The sequence below is a fragment of the Balearica regulorum genome, chromosome 1 (genome assembly GCF_011004875.1).
Source record: "Balearica regulorum gibbericeps isolate bBalReg1 chromosome 1, bBalReg1.pri, whole genome shotgun sequence".
Classification (NCBI taxonomy): Eukaryota; Metazoa; Chordata; class Aves; order Gruiformes; family Gruidae; genus Balearica; species Balearica regulorum.
Genome location: NC_046184.1, coordinates 142,168,294 through 142,196,287, shown reverse-complemented (window position 1 = coordinate 142,196,287; position 27,994 = coordinate 142,168,294). Strand labels below are relative to the sequence as shown.

Sequence of the window (27,994 nt, the reverse complement as noted above, 5' to 3'; positions counted from 1 at the left end):
ATTCAAGGAGAAACTAGGTTTTTAATAAATTTGATTTTTACAGATTTGTTTAGATGTAACATTGTAATCAAAACATTCTACAAAAATCCTCCAGTATTTTATTCACACTATATATGCCTGTGCATATGTGTACTTTTAATCTACAGTCTGGTGGTGAGCAAAACTTTTTTATATTTACTCCTTCTTTTTGGTCATTTATGTAAATGCTTCTCAGATATCCTCAGAATCCCCAGGAATTTCAAGCTGGATAAACTCTGAGCTCGAGTTGCTTTTCTCAGTTTATCTGCTACACAATTATTTTGCATCCCCAAACAGTGGGATCTTGCGATCCATGCCCTGGCATTCCCTTGGGTCCCAGCAGGGAGCAAAGCGATGTGTCTGATACTTAAAGAAGGTGAAGTGAGGTCTCTCAGAAGCTTATTGTCTCACCACTGTGAGACTCGATGATCACTGTTGACTCAGTCTAATGCAGCGATTCCAAATGTCATTTAATAATGATCAAACTATTCAGATGGAAGTAGCTTCATACAATGTGAATGTCAAATATTTAATACAGTTCAGCCACAGCTCTTTCAGTGGAAACAAACTTCATTTGTTACTTAGTAATGCTTCCCTCTCTAGGGTGTCTATATTTAACCATGTGTAGGCTTGTTCTCCTGTGGTTAACAGTGGCTTGAAGATTTGCTGGTTGTCTCAGGTTTTCCTAACAGGCCATTTTATGTGGTGTTTGCTACCTTCTACCATGAGAAAAGAAGGGAGAAAGCATATAAGTTAGCTTTATTCTTATATACTTTGCAAAAGATTATTATAGATGATTTTTCAAGCAAACCTAGGTAGCTGACTTAAGAATTTATTTCTTTCAGTATTATTCAGATGCAAACAGTTTTTGTAACAGCTTTTTACCTGTTAATGCATTTTATGTGGAAATGCGCACCAGGACAACTCTGAAGTGCGATGCTGGGTTCACCCGCTTTACAGGGAACACACATTTCCCAGGAGATCAGAACAATAGCTTGTGCAGAGCTCTGGCTGGCTGGAGCTTATACAGACGGAGAGATCAGCAACTGCTCCATGGCCAGCATCTGCAGGAAACAGGTGAAATAATTTAATTCCTTTCCCTGCTTACCACTGTCTCCTCAAAATTTGTACCTTTTAAGATACATTTAGCTTTAGACAGTGAAAGGAATTTAGGACTGAAAATAGTCTGCTTAGGGCATTCTCTCTTCTCTCACCAATGTATTGGGGTTTTTTTGTGGTTTGTTTTTTGTGGTTTGTTTTTTTTTTTTTTTTTTTAAGTGACGGTGTACATCCTATTCGGTGATTTCCTAGTACTTTGTCCTCCTTGTCATCTACAGATTACCTCTGTGTGCGCTGCATGCCCTCTTCCTCCCTCTCTGCGTGGGGAGAGCCCATTTCCCTGGGCCTGGTTAAGGTCTCTAACAGTTACTTGACAAAAGCCAGTTGCTCTATGCTGCCAGGCATGTTTCCTCCCCCTCCTGCCCGAAAGCCCCTCTGGCTTTCCACAGATGCCAGCCTAGAAGAAACTATCTGTGTTTGGATGTCAGGAAGGCAGCAACTAAATTCACGTGAGTCCTTGGTGTCTGACCCTATGTGGCAGTTTAGCAAATTTACCTTTCAGAGGAGTGAGGTGTTGCACAAATTTTTAATGTTTACTTTTATACGGGGTGACTTTTTTTCCCCGTGAGGTGAAGGGCAGGCTCATGTGATGGACATGCTATAAGCCAATCCAAATGCACTCTGCTCTTGTTTCTAGCTCTTGGCCTGGCTCTAAACTTGGATCGAAGGCGTTCACGCTATGCTTGGAGATGGAGTTCAGGGTTTTTGCTGATGTACTGGGCTTCCCAGTCTGTCAACAAGAGCTTGGACCTATGCTCACATGCTGCGTGGGTGCTTGGACACCTTCTCGTCCCCTGGTAAACGCTCTAATTGTGGCCTCGTCTGTGACTGGGCAAGTTCTCTATAAACGGGGTGGGGCGTGGAGAGGGCGGTGAGGTGAACTGAGGAAAAGCTTATCCTCATGCTTAACTGACAACGTAGATCATTGAACTGACCGGCCTGACTCTAGAGAACAGCTTTTGGCTTTGTTCCCCACTGAGCAATGAGATTTCTCCTCCATCTCTGAATTGGCCAAACTGGCTTTAAAAATGCATGGTCTCTTATGCTTTTATTCCTGCATGAATCCAGTGAAATGCAGCTGCTCCGGTTTCAATCCCTGTCAGCCGCAGAAAAATGTCAAATCTTCTGACAAGTTCTCAACAATGCTGATGTGGATTTAAATGCTATCAAGCAGTAAGAACAAATGTATTTTTAGATACGTCTGTCAAGTCTGACATTGATGTGTCCTATCAGTTCATTGGCAGATTAGCCCTTTGGTTTATGTGGAATAATTTTCACCTAACTTGCTTGGTGAGCTTTTAGAGGAAAGGTAAAACAGGAAATAACCTGAAGAAATGCCTGGTCAGCTTCCTGGAGACTTGTGTTCGGTGCTGCATCACAGTCACAGCCCTGCTCTGTTCAGAGCAAAGTAACGCAGTAACTTACCACGCCGATGGAATACCGCATGGGGGGTGCAAGTCAGGAGCTTGCCTCAAATCACCACAAAAGGTGCGTACTCCCGGCACACACACACGCTCTTTTGTCCCGGGGCTGGTGAAAGGGCTGGGACGGGATGTTGCAGCTCAAGAGCTGAGAGAGCAGCAGGCTGCTCTGGAATTACCAGCTGCTGTGGGCCTTCTTATCTCCTCCCCTTTCGAAAAGGCAAAAAACGACACTCAGACAACAGAGCTGCACTGGCATGGTTCTGAAACAGGTCACCTGAAGTACCTGCTGTGCTGCTCTTACCGTCCCTTGTTACTTTTAAAATCTTGGTGACCTTTAGCTGCGTGGTGGGAGTGAATATAGTGTTCAGGAGGGTTTAGAAGTTTGAATCTGAGTCTCTGGCACATAATCTACTTTTTTTTGAAGCAGAAAATGCAGGAACCTCCGCTTAAAAATAGGATTTTACACAAAAACCCTGCAAAAGCATGGTCAGGATTATATATTGAGAGATGAATTTATTTAACCTGAGGGCAGCCAGAGAGGATTACATATTTTAATTCCCTTCCTTTCTGTAATGACTGTACAGAGTGCTGACACTTGTTTGGCTTGGAGAAGATGACCTGTATACTGAAGTGATTAGTGTGTGCAGTGCATTTTTTAACACCTTTTACTGAGAACTAAGCGCTGTCTCACAAAACAAAGCACCTTTTTCATGGGGCACAGTAGCACTGTTACAAAATCAGGAGCGTTATCCCTGAAGTGGGACACGCAGCTTATGAATTGGTCTCGCAGATCATGAAATTTGGGACCTATCTTGTCAAGGCAGCTGGGTGATGATTTTCAATGCTCTTGCAAGTGAGATGACGACGCGGAAAGTGTATGTCAATAGGAGATGTTGTGGTTTACCATTTCAGAATAGCTAGATACTTCGCTGCTGAACTTGAGATTATAACTTTAGCTACCTAATATTTACATATACTTGTCAGGTAATTTTTTTTCCTAGGAATTCTTACATGATAGGTAAATGAATGTACAGAGGAGGCAAAATTTGCAGCAAATTAGTAGTTGTTTATTTCTTAGAGGCTAATTTGTTTTGGTATGTTTCCAAATTAAATGTACAATTGTGCTTTTAAATACAGGACAGGTTTTTTTCGTTAAAAAGATAAGGCCTGAATAGAGATCCCCTCTTGGACTCAGTCCTGTTGCCTTAACAAGCATATTACCTGTACAAATAGCTGCAATTAAAGTTTGCTCTCTTATCATTCATAATTTACTTGAAAATCAGCAAGGAAAGAAATTTTGTTTCATTTATTTGAGTATTTGATCCAGAATTATGCACTTGAGTGACAGATTATACAGGTGACCCATAGGTGGGATATGTTTGGAACATTTTAAATGTCTTTAAAACTATAAGCTTACTGAATTTCTGTGGCTAAGAGAAGAGGTTGAATGGAAAGCATCAATAACAAACCTTGCGGTTATTCCAGTGTAATTTGACCTATATCTCTGTGTGACTGTAGTCATGTGAATGTGAAAACTATTACCTTTTTTAAGCTAACTGTACTTTGATTTTGGTATTAAAGTATGCCATCTGCTTTGTTGTTTTCTTCATCACACCAACAGAATGGAAATGTCCCACAGCACGGCTGCAGCCATGGCTTCCATATATTATTGTAAGGAGACAGCTGCTGTGGGACTGGAGTCAGCGTCTTGCGATGCTCTTCTATGGCTTCTCCTATTCTCCTCAGTATAGTGTCGAACAAGGGCTCAGTGTCAGCTGACAGAGGATTTGTCTCAGAAGGATCTTGTGAGAGATCAAACAGCAGCGGGGGGTCATGATGGGTTACACCATCCCCAAAACATGGGCAAATTCCTCTTCCAGAACAGGCCCCAGAGGCTTCTGGTTGGAATACTGGAGTAGCATAATGAGCTTTCCACGTGGTGCCACCTGTCACAGAAGAAGCACATTTGAACAGCTTAATGGCATTAGGAGTCAGGGGAGGGCCCTGAAAGATTGGTTCACGTTTTAAGTGACCTGCTTTGTCGTTCCTAGGGCAAAGCTTATGTCATGATTGTCACCTATGGGGAAAGGGTCTTCTGGGAGCTAGCAGGGATTCAAAACGGTTTTTGAGGCTCATGGTCACACCTGGGCTCTGGGTAGGTGCAGGGCTATATAGACTATGTGGATCGTTAGGTCTAATATTTTGGGTGTACAGGGACTCTCTGCCACTTTCTTGTGCAACTTTAAAAGTCTATGTGCCTCTTGGAGGGAAAAATGGATAATGTAGCTCCTGATTTCTGGTGCAAGTACCGGTAGGTGGTTCTGCTGTTGGCTTGGTACATCTGAGCCAAGAAGGGCACCTGGGCAGAAACTGATCACAGCTCATTTCCCTGCTTATGCACCAGCACACTTTCAAATAGGGTGGTAATTGCAGGCCATGAAAAGAGTGAAATCTGGAGTCTAGTTTTCAAGTTAACACAATAAAGGCAACTAGTTTGCAGCTTTAGAGCCTGTACTTTATCAAGCTCTTGTACTGACCGCTGGATAAGCACAGGTCTGTAACTCGTACTGAAGAAATGACAAATGGCTATGACTAAATCTGAATGCCATTCAAGAGGAGATTTTCCTTCTTCCTCCCTCCTCCTGTTTCCCCTATTCCTCACCCCGCGTTTAGAAAGCTGTACACGGAACTCAGAGGCCCAAGGATGTGCCTGGCAAGAAGACAGCAATTAGATACTATGTCTGAAGAAGGCAGAGGAGAAGAAAGGGGACACTCAACACTTGGAGCCACTTCTGTAATGGACTGAGCACAAACAGCTGAAAACTCCATTGTCCCTACATGGCATTTTCTTTTTGGTTCAATGGCATCAGCTGAACTTTCCTTCCTCCTCTTGTCCCCAGAGCTGTTCTTCATGACTGGAGCCTGCAGCTTTATTCTTCTGTCTCTGTCGTGTCACTACTGCTTGAACATATTTTGTTAATAAATATAAACTTCTTAAAAGGTGAGGGGGAACAAATAACAGATATTAAGGCTCAGGTTATCTTTTTGCTTAAAATCTCACGTTGCTGACTGGTTGGCTGGCTGGCTATGTATCTGTTTATTTGCACCCCACAGTTTCCATGTCCTGCTAAGCGAAGATTTTGCACCTCTGTGGAGGGATGATGTCTCACTGGTTCTGAAATGTGTTAACATAATACATTTAGAAATGTTGCATATTTTAGATATCTCCATTTCTGAAATTGTGAGAGAAAGCATGCAGAAGGTGGATTTCTTAAAGGAAATGGGCTTGCTTCCTGATGGTTTACTACGGACAGGTATTCCTTAGGTCTGTTTGGGTGTGCACTTTGCTGCTGCCTGGGATGTACTCCAAGTCCTTCTACTTCTCTTCGTCTTGTGACTAAAAGAGCATTTGTCTCGGGACAGAAATGCAAGCATCTTCTGTCATATCAGGGTTCCCTGAGCACAGGATTTGGGTCTTATGTCTGTTGGTCAGGTAGCATGGATACTTGTTAGCAGGAGCTAGGTGTGTAATCTCTGGGCCATATGCATTTTTCTGATGAGCTGGCTCTACTCAGAGCTCTACTGTGATACTGCTAAAATACAAATAATACCACGAGATGGACAGCTATACATAGGAATTTATACGATCATTGTTCAGAAAAAACAAATTAATTGAGCTGAACTCCCCCTAACTTATACACTGTGGGGCAGTTCAGAGAAGTGAGTGTAAAGTGTCTGAGGAAGAATTGTTCCAAATCGGCAAAATTTTAACATTCACTTTTCACAGCTGCAAATAATTACTAGAGTTGCAGAGTGGGAGAGAGACAGCTCCTTACTTCTTTCAGAAGGATACAGTGAGGCTGATGGTAATTAACCTGTGTTGGTGAGCTGAGTAGACAGCTGAGTTGCAGAGGGATCAAAAAAAATAAAAAAAGGTGGTAAAAATCAGTGCTGATGGAAGCAGCAGGGGTTTCAGTCATCTCCAAGAGGCAAAGAGGGATATGCAATTTGCTACTGAAGTAGCTCTGACAGAATTTGAAGGATGCATGTGAATTTTAGGGGAATATGTTCATATAATATGTCCAAGGGAAAGGAAACCTGCTTCTTCAATCCAAACATCTCAAACCCATCTGGTAACAATCAATCAGTTTAACGAGCAGACAGAAATGGACTGTCACTAATAAGCCTTATTGTGCTGTAGTAGAGGAAAGGACTCTTTAACATAGAGACAAAGGATTCTTCTGGCTTCAGTGAAGGGCTTAATTAATGGGCCCTGCCTGGGTGACATCAAGACACAATGGCTTCATATCTAGCCTGTCCAACAGATAGAAGTAAATGGACAATAAATATGTAATATGGATGTGATATACTTTGTAAATGAGCTAAAACTGACTCTAAAAGGTCTGTTAGCCCCAGCAGAAGTAAAGGCAGTTGGAGCAAAGAATTAGCATTTCTGGCTTGGCTGAAAGCTGAACTACATGGTAATATTTGATGAGCATTGTTTTCAATCCCCTTGCCATGAGCAGTTGTGGTTCAATGGCAAAAATTGCAGAAAGGCATGCACAGGAGATCTGTCTGTGCATGTGGCTTCATAGGAACACAAAATACCACAAAATACACCTTGCATCTGCAAGTTGTATCTGTGTCTATGTTACAGGTAGTGTGGCCTGTTAGAAACTGAACCTTAGAGTAGAACAGTTATTGACGGCTTGACATCCATGCTATGTTTGTCTGGGGCTGTTGTACTGGGGGCTAACTTGTGTCTGGTCCCATCTTTTAGTGATTAGAGCATATTAGGCATGAACCTGGCGCCTATTTTACAGTTTAGTTTCATCCAAGCTAAAGTCCTGATCTCTGAGCCCATTCCACAATATAACCCAAAGCACAATGAGTAGGTATGCTCAAGAGGGGTTTGCTTCAAAATCATGCTTCTGTCTGAACTACAGTTGTAACCCAGGAGACCAAGAAGTGAGAGGGTGGTGAGGAGAACAGCAGTTCTTTGAAGAGCTGCTTTTTGGGTTAGACTCATCCCTTCATGCACCACCCATTTAGCCTTTCACTAGGGAAGCGCAGCATGACTCCTCTATTAAGAATTTTTTCCAGGAGTCTCTGCAGCCAAACCAAATTTTCTTTGTAGAGAAAAAATATATATTAAAAAGAAATTAAAAGAGATCTCTAAGAATAGTGATGGAGTTACAGGCGTTAAGAGATTTAAGTTTCTGACCGCTGTTCTGCTTTAGGTAATGTGAAGAGGTGAATATGCTCAGGGTTAAAATGGACCAAGAGCCTAGAGCTGCTGACAGTTCTGGGGCGGGACCAACTTAGCACCAGTCTGTGTCAGGGGAACGTGGTCTCTCACATCTTTAACTTCAGCATTAAGAGCTGGACTGTTCTTGTTGGTCTCTAACACCCTGGTCTGTTGCATATTGGATACATGGGGAGAGAGATTCAAAGCAGTGACTCTCATGTTTCTGCCAGGTATAGGCTGTTGTGGGCTCCATGCAGACCGGCACAGCGCTCCTCGGGGCATGGGCCATGCCCTGCTCTGCTGGTGTGTGTTAGCTCAAACCTTTGGTCTGGAGCCCACGGAGTGGTTCAGTTGGGCGCCAGCGGTGGAAATAAAGCCACTGCATATGGGGGAGGGCTGGTGACGGCCCCTGGCACTGTGAGCCCAGCTAAGCCCAGGGCTGCCCCACACCTACCCAGTGGCCCAAGGTACTAGGCCCGCAGCTCTTGGCCTGTGGGGGCCTGGCCGCATTCCCGCTGCATGCCAACAGATGGGGGTGGCTTTTCATACAAGGCACCTCCGGATGTGAAAAGAAAAAGCGGAGCAGCTAACTGCGCCAAAGAGCCCGGGACATTTTTTTTTATTTTTATTTTTATTTTTATTTTATTTTAATTTTTATTGTTTTATTTTATTTTATTTTTTATTGTTTTATTTTAATTTAATTTAATTTTAAATTTTTAAACCTCCTTAAAGCATTCACTGACGTCCGACAGGTGCCTTCCGAGCGCCAGCGCTGCTGCCGCCTGCCGGGCAGCGAGGCGGCGGTTGTGGCGGTTGGCCGGTGCCTGTTGCGGTGCCGCGCTGCCGCCTGGCGGCTCCGCGCTGCCGGCTGAGGGGAGAGCGGCCAGCGCGGCCCCGCGGCGCGGCGCTGGGGCGGTACACCCCCAAAGCAGCCCCCTCCTGCTGGTACTCTCCCAAAGCAGCCCTTCATGCCGGTCCATCGGTGCTAGGGGGCGGTTAGGCCCGGGGAAGCGGTACGTTTTGGGAGGTGGGCACTGTACTGCACCACCTACGGCTGCAGCGTTCCCCTGTCAGGCATTTCTCTCTTGCTGGCCTACTTCCTACAGTACGCAGCAGCGAAGGAGACACCAGTCCCTCCGCCAGACTTTTTTCCTGCATTTTAATTATGTTAATAAAAAAGGCATGGAAGGAGATAATCCCTAATTAAAACTAAAACTGAGTGCTTAAAGTGTTAGGTTATAGGATTGGTTCAACTTATCTTGTTTGATATTTAGTGCAGGAAGAGCAAAGATGCAGAGTGGGGATTTATACATGTCACTTAGAGATGATACATTTTGATTGTGCCCAGAGAGAGAAAGGAATTGAGTCCTGGTCTCCTTAGATAAGTAATTAGTTAAGACAGCCAAAATGTTGGCCTTGAGCGCTTTCAAGTGTGGTTCCTTCAGTGGAAGTGATTATAGCCATGGTGGCATCAGGTCACCCAAATCCTCAGCTAGGGGGAAGCTGCGGAGACCAGGACCACTTGCTTGTGCCTGTGCTGAGCACCAGCTCTGCAGCAGCCCTGGTAGGGGTGTGAAAGCCTGACCACTCAGCTACAGGGCCGAATAGCGGCAGTTGCTGCACTCTTTCCCTTTTTTTTTTTTTAAAAAAAAGATCCCTTATAGTTCTTAGACAAAAATTTTACCAGCATCTTCTCTCAAGAAAAAATAGAAAATGAGGATTCCCAAGGGAAAAAAACCCCACCAACAAGCTTTCCCTGGAGGGCTTGAAGATTCCCCACTCCATGGAAGAACTGGATTTATGAAACACCCTTGTACTTAGCATTTTCTACCATGCAGCTCCTTGAGCAGTGCGTGGGTTGCTCTGAATCTCCCCCTGTACGGCTTGTATAGCTTATGCATTTTTCCTTGAATCAAGTACCCAGATTTATCTTTGGGGATCAAGAACCTAAAAATAGAATTCCACCTCAGCATCTGGCATCACATCCTCACATTTAGTCCTTAGTCCCTTTCCTCCATGTTTCTTGTCAGACGAGTGCAGTGACTCTACCTAGAGGCCATGCTTCTGTCAAACGTGGTGTGACGACAAGGGTGCTGACCTCAGGGTTAGACTGGCAGCATGACTAAAACTTCGGTGTTGCAACTCTGTTATGTATTTATTCATGCCAACAAGACAGCCAGCAATGTTCTCAGCCATTATCCTGATACTCTCATGAATGTGTCTCTAAGGGAGCAGAGAAGTCAATTTCGAAATATTTGCAAGTACAAGTAAATTTTGTAGTCTTCAAGTGCTCACTGAGCAAGTAGATTCTTGGCTTGATACTGTCACTGTATCAGAAAGTATCATAAAGGAAATGTAAATGGGCACAAGAAAGATCACCCAGTTAACACTGTGACTTAAGAAGGGCTGCCTAAGGTTCTCTCACTCAAAGTGCTCTTTAAACAGCCAGCTCCTTGTTAACGTACCAGCTGCATGTGAACAGCTGCTGATGGTGGAGTGCCCCAGCGTTTGTAACTGTTAGCTAACTGCAGTCTCTCAAGAGCTCCATAATTATTCTCTCACTTCACAGACAGGGAAAGCAAAACAAAATTTAAAGGGGCTCATTCAGGCTTCTAAAGGTGGGGAAGATGAGTAGGCATAGCCCACTCCATCAGCTTCTGCATTTCTCCAGCTGTGCAGAATGAAAAAAGAAAATGAGTACGGCATCACCACAAATTCATCAACTACGCTTACTGTCACGTCACCCAGTCACAGAAGATGCAGTTTATCTCAACTAACTTTAATCTGAGGGTGATTTTCATATGTGATATGGTCAGCTCAACTCCCTTTTTAGTCGGTGGAGAGAAAGACGTGTGACTGATCTAGCCCAGATATGCTAACCAGAAGGTGGTGAATCACACCCTGTAAACATCTGCATCTTTTCAATGACTCTAAACCAACAAGCTCAGGTCCAGGCACCTGTGTTTGGTCGCACAGATGCCATCCTCCGTTCTAAGCAGGAATAAGGACACAGCTACTAGCCGCTGGCCTGTTCTCTTTTACACTTGTACTGGAGGATGACATCAGCAAAGATTGGGTGCTTGTTGAAAGCTCAGGAAAACATTACAGCTGCAGCCAGCTTGTCTAATGCCACAGCTGAAAAAATGAAACAACGAAGATATGGCTATTGAAAACAAACTACTGCTTAAGATAAAGACTGTATGTGTGCAGCTCCTTTTTCTTCTATCTTACACTAAAGCTGATTCTGAATGCTTTTGCAGCAAAAGTGATAGAAGCACTGCAATGACAGGGAGATTCTTGAAGCTATGCTACCCAGGAAGCATCATCTCAGGCACGACAGGACAGCCAACAACAAAGTCATTCTGCACCTTGCAGAAGAACTGAGAGTTTGAGGCAATAAACTTACTCCAGATATATGTACGCATGTTTTTACATGTTACTCTATTGGAAGATAGAGGTCATAGAATCATAGAATTGTTTTGGTTGGAAAAGACCTTTAAGATCATTGAGTCCAACTGGTAACCTAGCACTGCCAAGTCCACCACTAAACGTCTACATTCTTTTAAATACCTCCAGGGATGGTGACTCAACCACTTCCCTGGGCAGCCTGTTCCAATGCTTGACAACCCTTTCGGTGAAGAATTATTTTTCCTAATATCCAATCTAAACCTCCCTGGTGCAACTTGAGGCCATTTCCTCTTGTCCTATCACTTGTTACTTGGGAGAAGAGACCAACACCCACCTCACTACAACCTCCTTTCAGGTAGAGAGTGATAAGGTCTCCCCTCAGCCTCTTTTTCCCCAGGCTAAGCAACCCCAGTTCCCTCAGCCGCTCCTCATCAGACTTGTGCTCTAGCACCAGCTTCGTTGCCCTTCTTTGGGCATGCCCCAGCACCTCAATGTCTTTATCATCTCTGATATGCAGGAGGGGAGTGTTTATACTCACGGTCCTCTTGGTGCCACCGCACTGCATGCAGAAACACACCGCAGTAGTGAAACATGAACTCATGCCCGGAGTGCTGAACTGTCCCCTGCAGCAAAGGCAGCAAGGTGTGCCCGTCGATTACCCTGATGGAGAGAATGAGAGTCACCAAACTGCTAAAGAATTTCAGTCTGCAGCTGGAGCATGAGCAGTTCTCACTCTCCAGGTATGCAGCATTAGGATTTCAAGTGTCATTTCTAAACCAAGCTACTGTTTAGCTAATGAGCCCTGAGATTTTTAATTGTGTGGATGGGTGGAGCCCAGTGATTAGCAGTTACTAGCAGTTTTTGCAATTACAGCTAGTTCACACATCCTGCCTGGGGAGATAAGTTACCATTACTGTAATTTTCCTGGGAGTAAGTGATAAACATAGTGAAGGCATGGTTCACAGCTTTTAATTTTGCTCCTGAAACGGAAGTCACTGATAGTTCTGTGAGCCTGAGGCTTCATAAAAAAAAAAAAAACAAAACAAAAGGAAACCCACAAAACCCCAAAATAGCCCCTGTGGGGTATTAATTCTTATTTAATTCTTGGTGTGGTTACACACCACCTGTGCTTTATGCTTTTTGCTCAAATGCTTAGGCACCCACACTTTCTTGTGTTCGTTAGAGGAGTCTAACATAGATGCTACAAATTGTTTACTATCAAGGTTTACTACTTCTCCGGTACCGGCAGCCAAATGCAGGTGACGTGCCATTTGCTCCACCTTCCCTACTCATTCCTGGTCTTGGAAACAGCCTGTCCTCGTACTCTTAATAGGATCAACCAGCTTTGTGAATATCTGTGGATTTTTCATAAAAGTAAGATTAAAAGATGTTTGTTTGTGGGGGGTTTTTTTGGTTTTGTTTTTTAGAGTCATCCCAGTGTCCCACATCAAGCAGGTTGCCTTTTAGTGATTAGAAAATTGAGTTAGCTTGATAAAACATACTGTTTTCCTTTGCTTTTTCCATATAAGCAGACAAGATGGGGGAAGCTACACAGAAAGCTAGAGAATTGCCTGGTTAAGAAACAAACAGAATTTGACCTGTGGCTGTTAGGATGCATGGCATACATAGTCAGCATCTCTCTAAATCAAGAAAGGGGAGTGAATATGGTTTATGAAGCCACCTTTGTACCTGTCCTGAGGCACAGCCCCTCCAGCCAGGTGAACCACTGTTGGGAAAATGTCCATTAGGCTTGTCGGTTCATCGATAACTGTGTCTGCGGGTAATACTCCTGGCCATCTAACTATTCCTGGGACACGGATGCCTCCTTCCCAGCCTCCCATGCCTTTTCCACCTGTTAGGAGGAGGGGCGGGGGAAGTACCAGAAGAGATAAAAGAATGAAAGATAGTAGATCTTTATTATGCATGTATAATAAAAGGGTTGAAAACTTTTAGAATATTCTAATAACTTTAATGAAAATACAATAAATCCTGGAGAACAGTAGAATGACTACAGTGCAAATTCCAGTCTTCAGAAAGAAGTATTATTATTCTCTGTCTCTTACTTGGGTGGCATATATGGCAGCCCACTACCAAGCAGTATTTTTGGCAGAAGAGGAACAATTCCTCTGATGACTGAGAAAACATTCTGACCCATATTTTTAATCAAATGTCATGTCTGAGAATAATCTCCAAGCTCCCTAATAACATGCCCAAGAAAAAGGTCTGTTATTAATAAAAAGCAAAATCTGACTTGGAGTCAATGAGAGGTTTCAGCCCCACTTGGTGCCTGAGGAAAGGGGATTAACACAGGGCAAGCTTGGTTGTCAGACAGTTCACAATCAGAGGCAGCAGGAACATTATGAAATGATTTGCAGTCCTGGAGAGCAGTAAGGGAAATTAGGATAATATGTCATCTCCCTCCAGGAGTTTACAGTCCCCGGGATGCTCTGAGGCGGTCCCAAATGGAAGAGTGGAGAACCCATACATAGGGGAGTGCTCTGAATATGCTGCAGTGATGAAGACTTTCCACCTACATTTCTGTAGAAGTTGTTTTGAGGTAATCCAAAGAGTCTTTCTTAACTTGGTTTCTTTTGCCTTCCTCTAGTCCTCTAGTTCCACCATGCAATTTGCTCTCTTATAAATCAAAATATTCATTGTTTTGAATAGCATTTCAAAGTGAGAACCATTCATTAATGGGCTTAATGAAACAATGTGGTTTAAAGCCAGAACTCCAAGTTGAGGGTCCAGCTAGACAAAAAAAATAAATTGCAAAAAGTTGGAGCTCAAGTAGCTATATGACCTTGCTCTGTTATTCCTCCTGTCAAGGGCAGAAATGGCAAGTCATTGCTGGAAAGTGTTGTAGGAAAATTAGCAAACAAAACTTGAAGCTAGCTTATTAGCTCAGATAATAAATCAGCAGCTGAACGGTAGTTTATACTAACCTCTGGCTTTGCTAAGTAATGCCGGACTTTGCTATGGAGGAGGTGTGTTCATAGTTAGAGCTGAGAGGCAAGGTTCCTGGAACTTGCTTTTAAAGGCTGACAAGGTGGCATGATGGATTATACACAGGGCAAGTCCAGCTGCTTGTGCAATAACCTTTGTGCAATATAAGATAACGGTATCTCATGCTTTGTTATTCACTAGCAGCTGTTCTCATTGTTTATATGTGTAGCTTATTTATCTTCCTGTTAGCAACAGCAGCAGTGAGTTCTACAGATACTTATGAATTAAACAATGTTTTTTAATCTTTTTTGAGTCATTGCTAGTTAGTTTCACTGGGATGTCTCCTGTTCTGCTGTATGCGGGCATAAATGGGAATCCCTTTTTGTTACTGATATCTAAATTGATATTCCGTCTCCTCTTGTCTTCTCTCTAAGCAGGCATGATGTCATCATTGTCCTCTCATACTGAAATCTCTGTCTAATCACCATTCCTCTCCAGACTGTCCTGTTACTAATAAATTTGTGTTAAGGTGGTAGAAGTGAATTCCCTAGGTTAGGTTGTGAGCTATTCAACTGAGCCCATTGGCCTTTTTGCATCACTTTCTGGTACGGAAACTTCATATCCAGAACTGAAGGCTTATTTAGCATTTAGGACTGTTCCTGGATGTATCAAACATTGTTTGTGTGGCTCATCAAGTGACTTACTATTAGACAATGTGCATTTTGATGCTGAACAAGATAAAGGCACCTGAATCTTCTGCAGGGAAATAAGTGACAGGAGCACTTTTCAGGCTTCATTATACAATAAGCACCAAGTTGCCCAAGCCATCACAGTGGCTTTTTGAGGCTTGGCAGGCTGGAGGGAGCACATGCAAGAGATACCATAGATCTTCATCTCCACAGAGCTTTTGATGCTGTGTTGCAAGCCAGTCATAGAAAGAGACTCCAGATGAAGCATCTATATGAGAAATGAGAAACTGGAAAACTGTATCAAGAAAATAGTCATCATGATATCTATCACATAGATAATTATCTACTGTGAAAAACAGAAGGATGTTTCAAGTGAGACTCTAAACAGTGTGTTCTGGATCTGCATCCGGGGAAGTTCAGATTGGACATTAGGAAAAGATTCTTCACCGAGAAGGTGGTGAGTCAGGCTCCCCAGGGAAGTGGTCATGGCACCAAGCCTGGCAGAGTTCAAGGAGCATCTGGATGACGCTCTTAGTCACATGGTTTAGTTTTAGGTAGTCCTGCGAGGAGCAGGGAGTTGGTCTCAATGATCCTTCCCACTCGAGTTATTCTATGATGCTACAACATTTTCAAGTAGTCCTTTGGGTTATGGGTTAGATAGTATGCTTACAATATTTAAAGACAACATGAAACTAGAAAGAAGTACTAGTGTACTGGAGTCTAAAGAAAGGATGTATGAGGGGGAACATAATAGCATTGAAACATATTATGACCTTGCAACTCCACGCTGTTACAAGGAGGAAAGGAAGAATCTCTTCTCTGTAGATTGGTGAATTGGGCAAGACCTGTTGCTTAAACTGCAGCAAGGAAATCCAAGGTAGGTACCAGGAAAAAAACTCCAGTAGCATAGACAATAAAAACTGGATTATCTGGGAAATCACTGAAGGTCTTTAAGAATAAGTTAGAGGATATAGCTGTCAGGAGTAGCTTTGGTGAAAATGATCCTGGCTGGGGGCTGAAAGATGGATAGCTGATGCCCTGAATTTGCTCCAGCCGTACAATCCAAGATTATCTTCCCAGCTTAGTAAATGTAGTCTATCTGGATGTATTTCATTCTATCATTTTCTTTTTATGAGAAAGTCTTATGTACACACTACCAAAATTTTACCTTTATAGATCCCGTTCCATCCACCCAACTGAGCATTTCCTCTGTGAGCCTCTAAGGATCCTCCATGATCAGATGCAAAATAAATGAATGTGGTATTCTTCAAGCCTTCTTTGTCAATAACATCCAGAAGCCTTCCTATAAACAAAGTGAAACATCATAATTATGTCTGGAGATGCAGTCAGACTTTTTAGGTCTTGACTCAAAATTCATTGAAGGCCGAATTTTTCCATTTACCCAAATGAGTTCTGGTATAAACTACCACAAGCAATGCAGAGTAATCCTGCATTACAGAAATAATAAGAGCCCAAAGGAAAGCTGCTGAATGTGTCCAAAATTTGTTTGTGGTGTGTATAAAAACAAGAAAATAAAAAATAAAACCAATTGGAAAATAATTGAAATGAATGATCCTTTTATTCAAGCTACTCAGAATACTCTGTCAGCTTTATGCTATAAATTCTCTGAGTCAAGGATTGTCTCCATTGTGTAGCCTCACGCATCTTGAAAAGCTTAAATAATAGCACTGCCTAAATTCCTAGTCATAGAAAACTGCTGTGTCTCACCAGGGACTGAACAGGGACTCTGAGATCAGGCTGCATACTATCAACCAAAATCTGTTCCTGATGTCAGTGGTAAAAACTTCACAGACTGTAATTCAAACCTAAATTCATAAGGAATGTTTTCAGTACTGATAGCATCAAATGTTTGTACAGAATATGATTTATCTGTGACTGCTTGTTCTCATCATCTACTGCATCAAATATAGTCACCAAGAACAGCTTCCATAGCTACAGAAGTAGAAGCAAAAGCTGAAGTACGCAAGAAAAAAGCATAAGCTAGTGACTGGCTCTTTTGCTCAATCTCCTTTACACACTTCTTTTGTCTCCTTGGTCAAACTACTTATTTACCCTACCCAAAAATAGACACCTTCCCCTAAAAAGAGTTTAGATTGAGTCTAGGCATATTGGTTCCGAATTAGACCCCAAATCTCTTCCTTAGCTGTCCAACCCTGGAGACTTCTGTCCTCACTAACTGCCATCCTGTTCGGCCTATACAAGGAACATTCCTTACACTATCAGACTTCCGCTACCCAGCTGTGCTTGCATAGCCCATTCCTGAAGGTGACTGGTGCCAAAAATTTGGAAGAGAAGCATGGCAGAGTCCTCTGGTTCAACTGGATCTTGCAGAGGTTCTCAGCCTGCCCATCAGAAGCAATGGGGCTCCTCTCAAAAGACAATTTTGTAAACATGGTTATTGGAGAAGAAAAGGTTCAGGGATTGAATCTTGGCCTGGACAGGAGGTGAATACTTTGGCAATAGGGTCTTCACTTTTGACTAAACACATACAGGAGCTATCTATCTCCTCCCTCACAGTGAAGCAGAAGGGAACTACTAAGTAAGGCTAAGGTCTAAATCTGAGTTCTGAGTGCCGATTATGTTTAAAACCCTAACCTAATCAGTACTCAGAGCCTAGATTTAGAGCTAAGTGAGTCTTCACGATGTACTGACTTCACATAATTTATTAGGTGAAACTATAGGTTTTTAACTTGGCATTTTGGCTAGGAGGGAGTTCTGGTTTTTGCTCCAAGGATTATTCTTTGATAAAAAGAAACAAGTACACAAACCAACCACCATATAATGTAGCATTCAGCAGCAGCACCAGTTATATCTTTGAGACTAGACAGAGCTGGAGAAGTGTCAGACATTTTGATTAACAATGTGATCAAGCACATATTTGATGATTTGACTGCATTTGACACTGCAGCACAGAAGTGTGTCAATTAAAAAAATAGAAAGAACAAATCTTCACAAGAAAAGTTTGGGCTTTCATCTTAAGAAAGTAAAAATGAGGTGTGGTAACGGAATGACAGTCTCTGGAGGTACCTGTGTATCCAAGGCAAGTTCACTCATTTTCTCATATGCAAAAAGGGAGTTCTGTGACCACCTCTTTAATTTCTTTTCCACATTCAAATAAATGAAAGATTTTCTTCAAGAAAACCACTTACCCACCATCCAATCCATCTCCTCTACATTATCTCCATATAGGCCATGCCTGCTTCTTCCCAGAAACTCCTCTGTGGTAATGAGAGGGGTGTGAACATGTAAAAGGGAAACAAAGAGAAGAAATGGTCTATGCTTGTTTCTGAAATAAAAGAAAACAGTAGTCATTTCTCCACAAACTGTCACTCAACCCAAAATGTAACAGTGACATGGTAGTGAATATCTCAATAAAAATTATTATTGGGGTCTAAAATAAAAATTTTTGATCTTGACATCTTTGCATTTTTTGAGGTTTTGGGAGGCAGAAGGGATTAAAACACCCCTCAAAGGTTTTGGTTCTGTATTAAGACCAAAATAGTAATGGGCCCTTGCTTTGACTGGTTCCAAATTAGGCATGTGTAGCACAATAAATAAATTACTAGGCAAGTTCATAGCCAAAAGACTGACACGCTCTTGGAGCCAAGGAGAATAGGACTTGCTTGCTTAAACTTAAACATAAACATCACTGAGCACCTGAGACACCCTCATGGAAAGGGCAGACACAACACTGCACCCACAGGAGAACCATATCCCTTTAACATCAGGCCAGGCAGGTTATCCTAGGAACCTGAGATTATCTATGCTCAAAGGTTCACGGAAGAGATTTATCTTACCCCAATTTCCCTTAAAAAACCCCACAAACAAACACCCCCTAAACCCTGACAGGAACAGCATAATCTTATTCAGGGATATGCTCAGACTTGACGCCTGAATACATTTAAAGACTTAGTGGTTTCTTCAATAACCAGTTGAGGTTACTGATAGTATTGTAAATGAAGGACATCTTTGGAAAACAAAACAGCACTCATTATCACCCCTGTTTGTAAAATATTAACTTCATATGACACTTTCTACAACACTCCATCAGGCTAAGATCATTTTTCTGTTCCCACTGGCAGAAGGCCCAGCCCTTGGCCAGGACGCCTTTGTATTAGGTCAACAAAACAAAACCACAAAAAGAATCATCTTCCTTTTCCTGAGCAGCTGACAAGCCACGTATAAGACAAAGGGCAGTAGCTGGATGCTGACAGGTAGGGGGATGCCAGGAAACAACAAATTACTGGCCAGCATCAGGACATGTAGTTTAGCATGACAGCCACCTGACCTAGTGGTGTACGACACAGTAATCAAATTGCTTTTAAAAATCCTTAAAACGCAATACAATTTTTGTTGATTACCTTTCAATGAATGAAACTGCCTCCTTCAGCATATTAGAAGCAGTTTTTTCTAGATTCATTGGTTGTTCAGTGATATCATGGTTTCTCATCAGGATACAGTTCCAGTACTTGGTGAAACCATAGCTGGAGAACCAGGAGATGAAATACAGGAGACCACAGATGGTTAGATATATAATTATTTTCCATTTTACTGAGAATAAATGGGTAAGTTTTCCAATCAAAAGAGTAAGCACTGCAAGGATGATCATCTGTGTGTAAAGCCGGTATGAATCTTGCAAAGACTTGGCCAGTTCAGGGTCATCTGTGCCTTGACACTCATTCAAAAGGGTAAAAGGCATGCCATAAAAATAATCAAAGCCGTGATTTAAAGGATGGTGGCAGTGATCACGGCGGGATTTGCAGTTCACACCCATATGCCACTTCCCTGAAAATATAAAACAAAGACCTTAAATCCAACATCATTACTCAGAGAATAACATATAACGTGTGTCTGCCTGTATTTCTAATAAGTTGGCTGCACTCCTCAGTTAGGGTGCAGCCAAGGGAGGAGCTGGTGTGGAATGGGGACAGACTCTCAGGGAGCAATCGTGCATTGGCACTTTATCTGCCTAGAACATCTGGCTTTCCTCACCTATCTGTTAAAATTCCACGCAGGGCAACGGTCTAGCTCAGACACCTCCCTGAATAAGAACAAACAGGGTTAAATAGTTGGTGCTTATTATTTTCCACATAGTAAAGTAGCCATTCATTAATGGGTAGCCTGATGGGCAGAAACTGGAGAAACCCTTGTGCCAAAAGAAACAACTAAGTGCAAAAATATGAACTAATTTACACACGAGTCCTAGCTGCCCTTCACAGTCCAAGAACAAATTTCAGGAGGAAGGTGTACCTATTGTCTCTGTGTGTCTATATTCATCCTAAGATGAGCAGCAAAAATAGGCCATTCCAATTATCCAGTACAATTGGACATATCAGAACGTGTTATACTCTGATAATGAACCTTAATGAAGTCATATTACAGAGCAGTGTAATTATCTTGACACTGAAGGACAGTCTATACCCATGAGCCTCGGGGCTATTAGCTAGACAAATAACTTCTGAGAACTGCTAACCAGCTCTGTGCTCATGTATGTGACTGTGTAAGCTATACCAGATTGCAGTGAGCTAGGGAAAGTTCACCCCTTTGCACAGGCTTCTGTGAAGCCAGTACATCACTAAGACTCACTTCAATTTAGAAACTAAATGACACGTCAGTGTGATGGAACCGAGCAGAGGTGTGAAAATCACAGTAATTACAATTGTGCACATGACACCTTTGACTACATCAAAAAGAGTTTTAAAATGAGAGGGACTTGAAAGATACAGCCTTTAATCGCTGTACAGGCAAAATTAGCAAAGAGTTAATGGGATTTTCTTTTTTGAAGATGTATTCCGATCCAAAACCCACTGGAGTCAATGGAACTCTTTCAGCTTTTTTTGGCAGAGTTTCTTTTTGCAGAAATTAAGGCACTTTTAGAGTCTTAACTGTGGTAATAAGCAGGATGCATAAATAAGAGAAAAACTGGCTGCTAGATCTAATTAAGACCACTGTGGTGCCTTGGTACCAACTGGCAGACAACATTTTTCTGCTCGAATAGATCAATGAATATCTCTGTTGGTTCTTCCTAAAGCAATCTGTACTGGGCAAACAAGATTCTTTCCTTTTCATTTATGTCTGTTTGCAGTGTACGGCTACGTATTCCATACGTCCTCGTTTTGGATTTATCAGTCATGCTGTGCTGACAATGGGGCTTGAGGCATTCTAAAAAATCTGCTGATTTTGAAAGTTATGCATACAAGAAACTCTACTTTAACTGATCCTAGACATTTTGGCAAAGAAAAATATTTACAGAAGCAGCCTCATTTGAATAACGAGCAATGCAAAGGCAGCAAGTTGCTGTGTCTCATACCTACAAGTGCTGTAGAATAACCTTGCTGGTGCAGTATTCTGGCAAAAGTAGTTTCGTTTGGTGGGAGCCCACCAGAACACCCGTTCCAAAAGAGAACCCGCTGTTGAGTGCCAGATGCCATGCCTAGAGAGAAATAACTGTCAAAATAGAACAAGCCATAATTCAGATTTTCAGTCTTCTCAGCTTGTCCTTTCTAATGAATGGGACTCAGTTGCCTAAGCAACTCAGGTGCCTTTTTATAAGCCATTTAGTATGCCCTGGGATATTCTGATTGACCCCCAGAACAATGTCTTCTCCAAGGCCCATGTCATTATCTGCTAGTCCAATGCAGATGCCTCAGCTATGCTGGGGTGTCTACAAATGGCACTAAATGCCAATATTTGGGCATCAGGCAACCTCTTGCAACAAAAATTTATCAACATATAATGTTAAAAAAAAGAAAAGGGGGGGGAAGAAAAGAAGTTTTATATAGAACAAAAGGCTTACAGAGTCAGGGGTGCAGATTTCTGAAATGTACAGTTCATAATAACATTTCTCCTTTAGCAAGTCAGAATCACATCAGAGGAGCTACACTTATTACTGCCATATGCAACGGCTGAAGTGCTCTTTCATGAATTTACATGGCTGAAGTAAATCTGTTTTAAAACATTTTTCTTGAGAACTATTCCACAGTCTGACATATTTCACTATGAAAATGTTTGCCAGGATATTCAAAATATTACACTTAATATAATCTTAATACTACTGAACATACAGTGTTTGCACAATTTTTTTCATGTTTCTACCTCTGGGTGGTTTGTGCTGTTTGGGTTTTTATCCGTTTCTGTGTTGTCATTTAAAATGTGCTTTATGTTGGGATTTTCCCATAGAAATCAATCACTAAATCTAGTCATCTTTATTTTTGCCCATCTCACTGAGACCCCCAAATCCTTAGATTAACTAGTCTTTAAAATGGTTTATTTAAGGGGATTTTCAATAGCAATAATGGCTAGACAGACTGCAGCGAACCATTAGAGAGGCCTAACCTGATCTGATGGGGTATCTGCCAGTCAGGAAAGCTGCTCTACTCGGAGTACAGACAGCAGCTGCAGCAATGTGCTGGGTAAGTCTCACTCCTTCCTTTGCCAGGCCATCAATGTTAGGGGTCCTAAAGAGAAAAATCCCATCTCGGATAAAAATCTATTACACAAAAGTTCATGGTATCCCACTCCTCCTAGTTTTGTCAAGGATACCACCGTCAAATTTACAAAACTCTCTATTTATTTACAACTCAACTAAGAAAGTTCTGTGTTATATATTTTTTGAGATACCTTGACTCCTTGGAATTGAATTTTCCAGGAGTAAATGTGGTTTTATTAATAACTAAAATGAAAAAAAAAAAAAGAAAAAAAAAAAAAGAAAAGGTATTTCAGGTCTATCCCATATCAAAAGCTCATGCAGCATAGTGAAAAAGATTCCATTAATAGATACAGGACAACACAATTTCCAAGACTATAATAGGTTAGAGTAATCATGGGATATATATATACAGTCATTCTATCAATCAATCTATATATAGACTCATAACTGCACTAGAGATAAATACATCACATACATAGGCTGAGCTGTCATTTCATAACAAGCCTACTAGAGTTGTTAGCTGATGTTAAATCCTAATCTCAGTCCTTGATATTTGTGGAGTTGTAGAAACTTATAAATTATACACATGCCCGACAAACACAGTGCACGGACAGATTTGCAAAGTTCTGACTGTAGATGCTGAAAATTAGAAGTCCAAGAAAGTTGCCCAAGCATGCCTGTATAATTATTACTTCAGTAGGAACTACCGTAGAACATTTATTTTGTACATGGTTTGGAAAGAAGTGTATCTAGATAAACTAATACATTAATAATGAATTTTCTAATATTACATATTATCAATGGGGTTTTTTTTTCCCCACTAAAATTCACCAGGAAGGGATAATTTATTTCGCAGAATACATTCTTACCTTATTGTATCATTGCCATAGCAACCCACATCTCCAATACCAAGATCATCAGCTAGTATCAGTAAAAAATTGGGTTTTGAAGGATTTGATACACAGGTTCTTGGAAATAAGCATAAAGTTAACCAAATGTTTAGGCAGCTCCTGAAATTAAAAGTAAAGAGGTAATATTACAAAAAATATTTGTAAGCTTTATAATAGACTTTAAACTATTAAAGTTTTATGACTCAGTATAGATGCAAACAACTACCAAATTCTGCCAGCAGATGGAGCTCCTGAATATTCACAAAGGTTCTTGAGCTTTCTAAAACCAGTAATATTTTTTTTTTAATTCGTAGAGGAATTTTGCACGTGCATTTCTTTATTGAGATTTGATGTCAACAGATGGCTCCTGAAGAATGAGTGGTTGCACGCTTGAAAGTCTCCTGAGGCACCCCTTGCACAGGGGTGTAGGACGCTCCTGTTAAGGCTCCTGCAATGGGTGGGACAGGAGCGTGGAGGTGGTTGGTGTGGAGGCACGCTGGTTATGATGGCAATGCCTTGGCTATTGTATCCACTGCACCCAGTGCTACATATAGCATCTGGAAAGTGCTCCTTCAGGGTTGCAGCAACGGGCTTAACCTTGGTTATCTTCATAGAAGATCCTAAGGATACCTCAGCAGATGTCTTAGTTGCTCAAGGCATTTGCAAGAGGCACCTTATGGATGTTCACCTGAAGTAAATATATGCTAGAACTTATCTACTGACTGCTGGGTCATTAATAGATACTGCCATGTGATACATGCAGAGTAAATGTACTATACTATATATTATATATACTCCTAAACCTCCGTGTCCTGTAAAAGTAGGGTGAAAGGCCTTGAAAGACCAGCAGGTCTAAACCTGTATTAGCTGCTCTCAGATTCATAATGAGTTTCTAAAAATAAAAAAGAAAAAAAAAAGAAAGAAAAAGAAAGAAAAAGAGAGATATCTTTTTACATTTTCTTAAGCACAGCATGTAAAAACCAGAAAAGACCCTTAGTGAATGTCTTTTCTTACCATTGTTTTACCTGGTAAACTCCATGGCTTCCCCATGTATGAAACAGGTACATAGTTGGTTACACGAATTCTGGTGGAAAAAACAAACCAATATAAATCAGAACCCAGTAGCTCTGGTGATTTTGTCCGTGAGGTTGGTCATTAACTGCTGTGCGCTACCGCAATCGCATGGCCACTGCCCGTGGCTGGCTACAGCAGAGGTGGGCTGAGCTACTAGGGCTTGATTACGCAGCCCCTACGTCCCTGAACATGGGCTTGCAGAGCCCTCTTGAATGGACACGACACGGCAAGGCAGAAAGGGCACTTCTGAGGGCAGGTAAGGTCAGATGGCACAGCGTGCAGTTTTGCAAGATCTGACCTGTTCCCAGCTGGCGATAACTTCAGGTGGACTTGTGAGTGCTTGGCGAGAAGGCTAAATGCCCACGGCTTTAAAGAAGTGTCAAAAGTGCCAGTTACTCAATACGTCTATGGAACTGTTGGTGTTCACCGTAAGAAAGGTTTTCACCATTTTACAAACAGGAGGTAATGATAAGTAAACTCGTATCTCGCTCTTTACTTAACCTCAAATTATCTTTAAGGTCTAGGAAAATAATCTAATCCTTACTGAGAGCTTTGAAACTACAAAAAAATGCCTCGAAGAAAAGCCATCCTGGAAAGTAATGTTTTCAGTATAATTCGTGGGGAAGGGACTGTAAATTCTTAGGTGTGGATGCCATCTAATACATTCAAGGATGTGTTTCTAGCTAAATGTTACTAAAAACTGTCCAGAAACACCAATAGCATTATGATTATTTCCTTAAAGGACTTCAAAGCTTAATGTAATTTAGAAATTTAAAAAGCAAGTTTTTCTACCTGCCAACTCTGTGAACTCAACCTGGATTTTCAAATAACCTAAAAATAACCTTTTAGTTTCTAAATATTTGTTTTTGTCTGGCAAGGCAAATTTTATGAGAGGAAGCAATTTCCTATGCTTGCTGAAATAGAGAGCAAAACTAGTCGCTTTGGACAAAGAATAGCTTGGGAAATGCGCTCCTTTTCCTTGTGAGTGGCCACAGACTAAGGGACCTGAAGAAAATGTTGCACTGGAATCAAGCAGTCATGCAGAAGTACATGATAAACCAGTTCCACGGGGACTGGCATATGCTCATCTTCATGCTGTACACTGCAGTAAATTAGAGATGGCATGCATTCCTTCACTGTGAAAAAGAGATAAAAATCTGAAATATCTTTCCATGCAAAATCCCTACTTTTCTACACTTCTTTCCATTTCAAACCAGCATAAGAACAGAGATGTTGTCAGCTCTGTTAAAGGACAGATTGAAGCTAATTAGCATATTTACTTTCTATAACTACTAAAACCATGTTTGGTAACATAAGGTCACTTCTAAACACAGAAAACTGATGAGTTCCATCATAACTAATGAAAGACATTTGCGGATTATTTTTTTTTTTCCAAAATCAGCATGTTCTCCAGGGGAAAAAAAGAGTATTTTCTGAGAGAACTTTTTTCTGCCTTTTTGGTACATAAGAGTGTTACGGTTACCTTGAAGGTCTGAGGAATACTAGACTGGCCAGAAGAGAGTATAATCCTGCCCTATGCATTTCAAAGAATGAGCCATAGGATTAAAAAATGCAGATGCTGTTATTCTGCCCAGGAAAATAGCATAAAAAGACTCAGAACCTGGGGTCTGTTGATGATTTTTCCAAGTAACTTCTAGGTGCTGGTTTGGCTATGGTTGAGACAATATGGGAAATAAAAATAAAAGCTTGATCTCTATTAGATATGGAATTTTCCATAGGGTTGATGATGCTTCCCCCTCTCTACTGAGAAGATGCCGAAAAGCAGTACTGAGGGCTCACCCTCCCTGCCCTCTGGCTGAGTTGGGAGATTAATGAGGAAACAGCAAGACCCCTCTGACACAATGCATTGGCTGGTTGAAGCAGGACATTACTGCGAATGCAGATGCCAGAAGCCTAACATCATGCTTTAAAAACCAGGCTGTATTAATGTGAAGCAAAGGACTCGCTAACTAAGAGCTCAAATCTTTTATTGCATGGTAGTGGTGCCCCAGAACCACAGCCCGGCACCCAAAGCCCCAGTGAACTATGGCCCCTCAGGACAGCGCTGAGGTGGCCATCAGGCAAGTGCACGAAGGCATTAACCTGCAAGAGGGAAGAACTAGCAATGGCTCTGGTCATTATAGCAGGAGCTTCTTTATGGTGCTTTAACAATGGAGGCAGAGCTCTACCTTCCCAGCAACTGGTAGGCAGCATTGCATTTAAAGGGCTCGGGGTACATGATTAAGCCAAAGCTATTGCGATAAAAATGTTCTTAGCCCACGCTGAGTAGCCGAGGATCATCACAGCCCTTGTGAGCTGTAGTGGAGCAAAAGAACCAGACAGATCTGGACATTGAAGAAATCCCTTGATTTCCCACGGGTGCTGGTAAGCTTTCCAAGCTGGTACAACAGCTCTCAGCTGCCTTCCACTTTGTCCCCACAGGTCCATGCAGCACAGCCAGCTGGTCATGGCAGGCACGTCGGTATTTAGACAGAGATTTGTACAGCCCCTTAGGAAAGCTGTGGATTTCAAAGCAGGGAGTTGCAGTGGTGGTATTGGAAAATATTTGGGTCTTAATATCACTGGCAGTGGCATGATTAGAATTAGTGCTTCCTGACTTCCTGCAAGCCATTTTAGGAACACTAACCTTAAGAGGAGAAGAAATATCAAACTTTTTTTAAAAATACCAAACAATTTAAATATGCTTATTCACCTTTTTCGGTTAGGGGCTGATTCCTTCTGAAAGCAGGGTTCTCACTGACATCGCTAGGAGTGTAATGAACCTAGTACTGGGCCCTAGGGCTTGTCCAGTTTCCTTAACTGTTAAGTTAAAAAAAATGACTTAATCCATAAATCTACTATCAGCCTCTAGAAATCAGCAGTTACTTACAGAAATCCGAGAAAACATCAGATAGTAATTCCCTCTTAAAGCCAGTACGCCACAATAAATGATCAAAACTAATAAAAAAGGCCAACCCCTTTTAACAATGTGGAAAACAAACCCTCGTCTCAATTATTTTTCTTGCTCTGAAATTCCTCTTGCTCCTTGGTGTGCTGCACAGTCCTGATCCTCTAAGACGTGTGTGGGAGGAAGCGGGCTGGGACTTGCTCCTTCTCCTCTTCCTCTCCCTTCCCCCCGTCTCCAGCACAGACGCTGCCCGGGATCCCTGCCAGCAACCGCCAGCAAACTGGAACCGCGGTGCAGGCTTTGCATGCATTCCAGGAGGAGCACAAAGTCCTCATTCTTCAAATACTGGCACAACATGGCTACAGCCTTTTCTAGATTCCCCACCCAGTTAATTCTGCGCAGATTTGTATAACGTCTGACACTGCTCTATTTCAGCCCCTCAAAAGAGATGCTATAAACAATAACAAAAATAATAACAAGAGATGCCGTAAATAATGATAGCCCTGGAATTCTGTTTATCCCACCCTGCTTCTCCAGCCTTCCAGCCGACAGGACTAGCTTGTCCCCCCCTTTGCTTCTGTCACGTCGTCTTTTCTTCTCCGTTGCATTTTCAGGAAAGCTAGAGGTACCCATGCTGAAGATATTACTGGCACTTTCTTCCCCCACCCCCAAGAACAGAAAGTTTAGTATTCCCCCTCCACACTCACATGTCTTTCAGAACTTACTTCTGTTGTAATAAACTTTACTCTTCAAAAGGTCTGAAGCAATTACTTAGAGGAGCTCTCGCCTGTTCGCTTGTTGACATTTCAGTCCTCTGAGTTAC

At 41.9% G+C, this 27,994-nt stretch overlaps 1 protein-coding gene across 10 annotated transcripts; it reads right to left on the bottom strand.

Moving 5' to 3' along the window:
* Window positions 1–5: 5 nt before the first annotated feature.
* LOC104631281 (arylsulfatase D) lies at window positions 6–27,994 on the bottom strand. 10 transcript variants are annotated; one of them, XM_075736525.1, is made up of 12 exons: window positions 27,266–27,391; window positions 26,977–27,083; window positions 24,204–24,273; window positions 23,169–23,309; window positions 22,206–22,327; window positions 21,181–21,303; window positions 19,232–19,655; window positions 18,020–18,156; window positions 16,018–16,152; window positions 12,907–13,069; window positions 11,756–11,877; window positions 6–1,082 (listed from the first exon to the last, which is right to left on the bottom strand). In XM_075736525.1, the coding sequence occupies exons 3-12, from the start codon at window positions 24,254–24,256 to the stop codon at window positions 973–975; spliced, it is 1,530 nt and encodes a 509-aa protein (XP_075592640.1). In that variant the 5' UTR covers window positions 24,257–24,273; window positions 26,977–27,083; window positions 27,266–27,391; the 3' UTR covers window positions 6–972. The 10 variants fall into 10 exon arrangements, with proteins under 10 accessions (XP_075592640.1, XP_075592652.1, XP_075592587.1 ...); XM_075736537.1 differs by lacking the exon at window positions 6–1,082 and adding an exon at window positions 1,261–2,767 and having other exon boundaries at window positions 11,752–11,877; XM_075736472.1 differs by lacking the exons at window positions 6–1,082; window positions 27,266–27,391 and adding exons at window positions 2,830–4,507; window positions 27,897–27,994.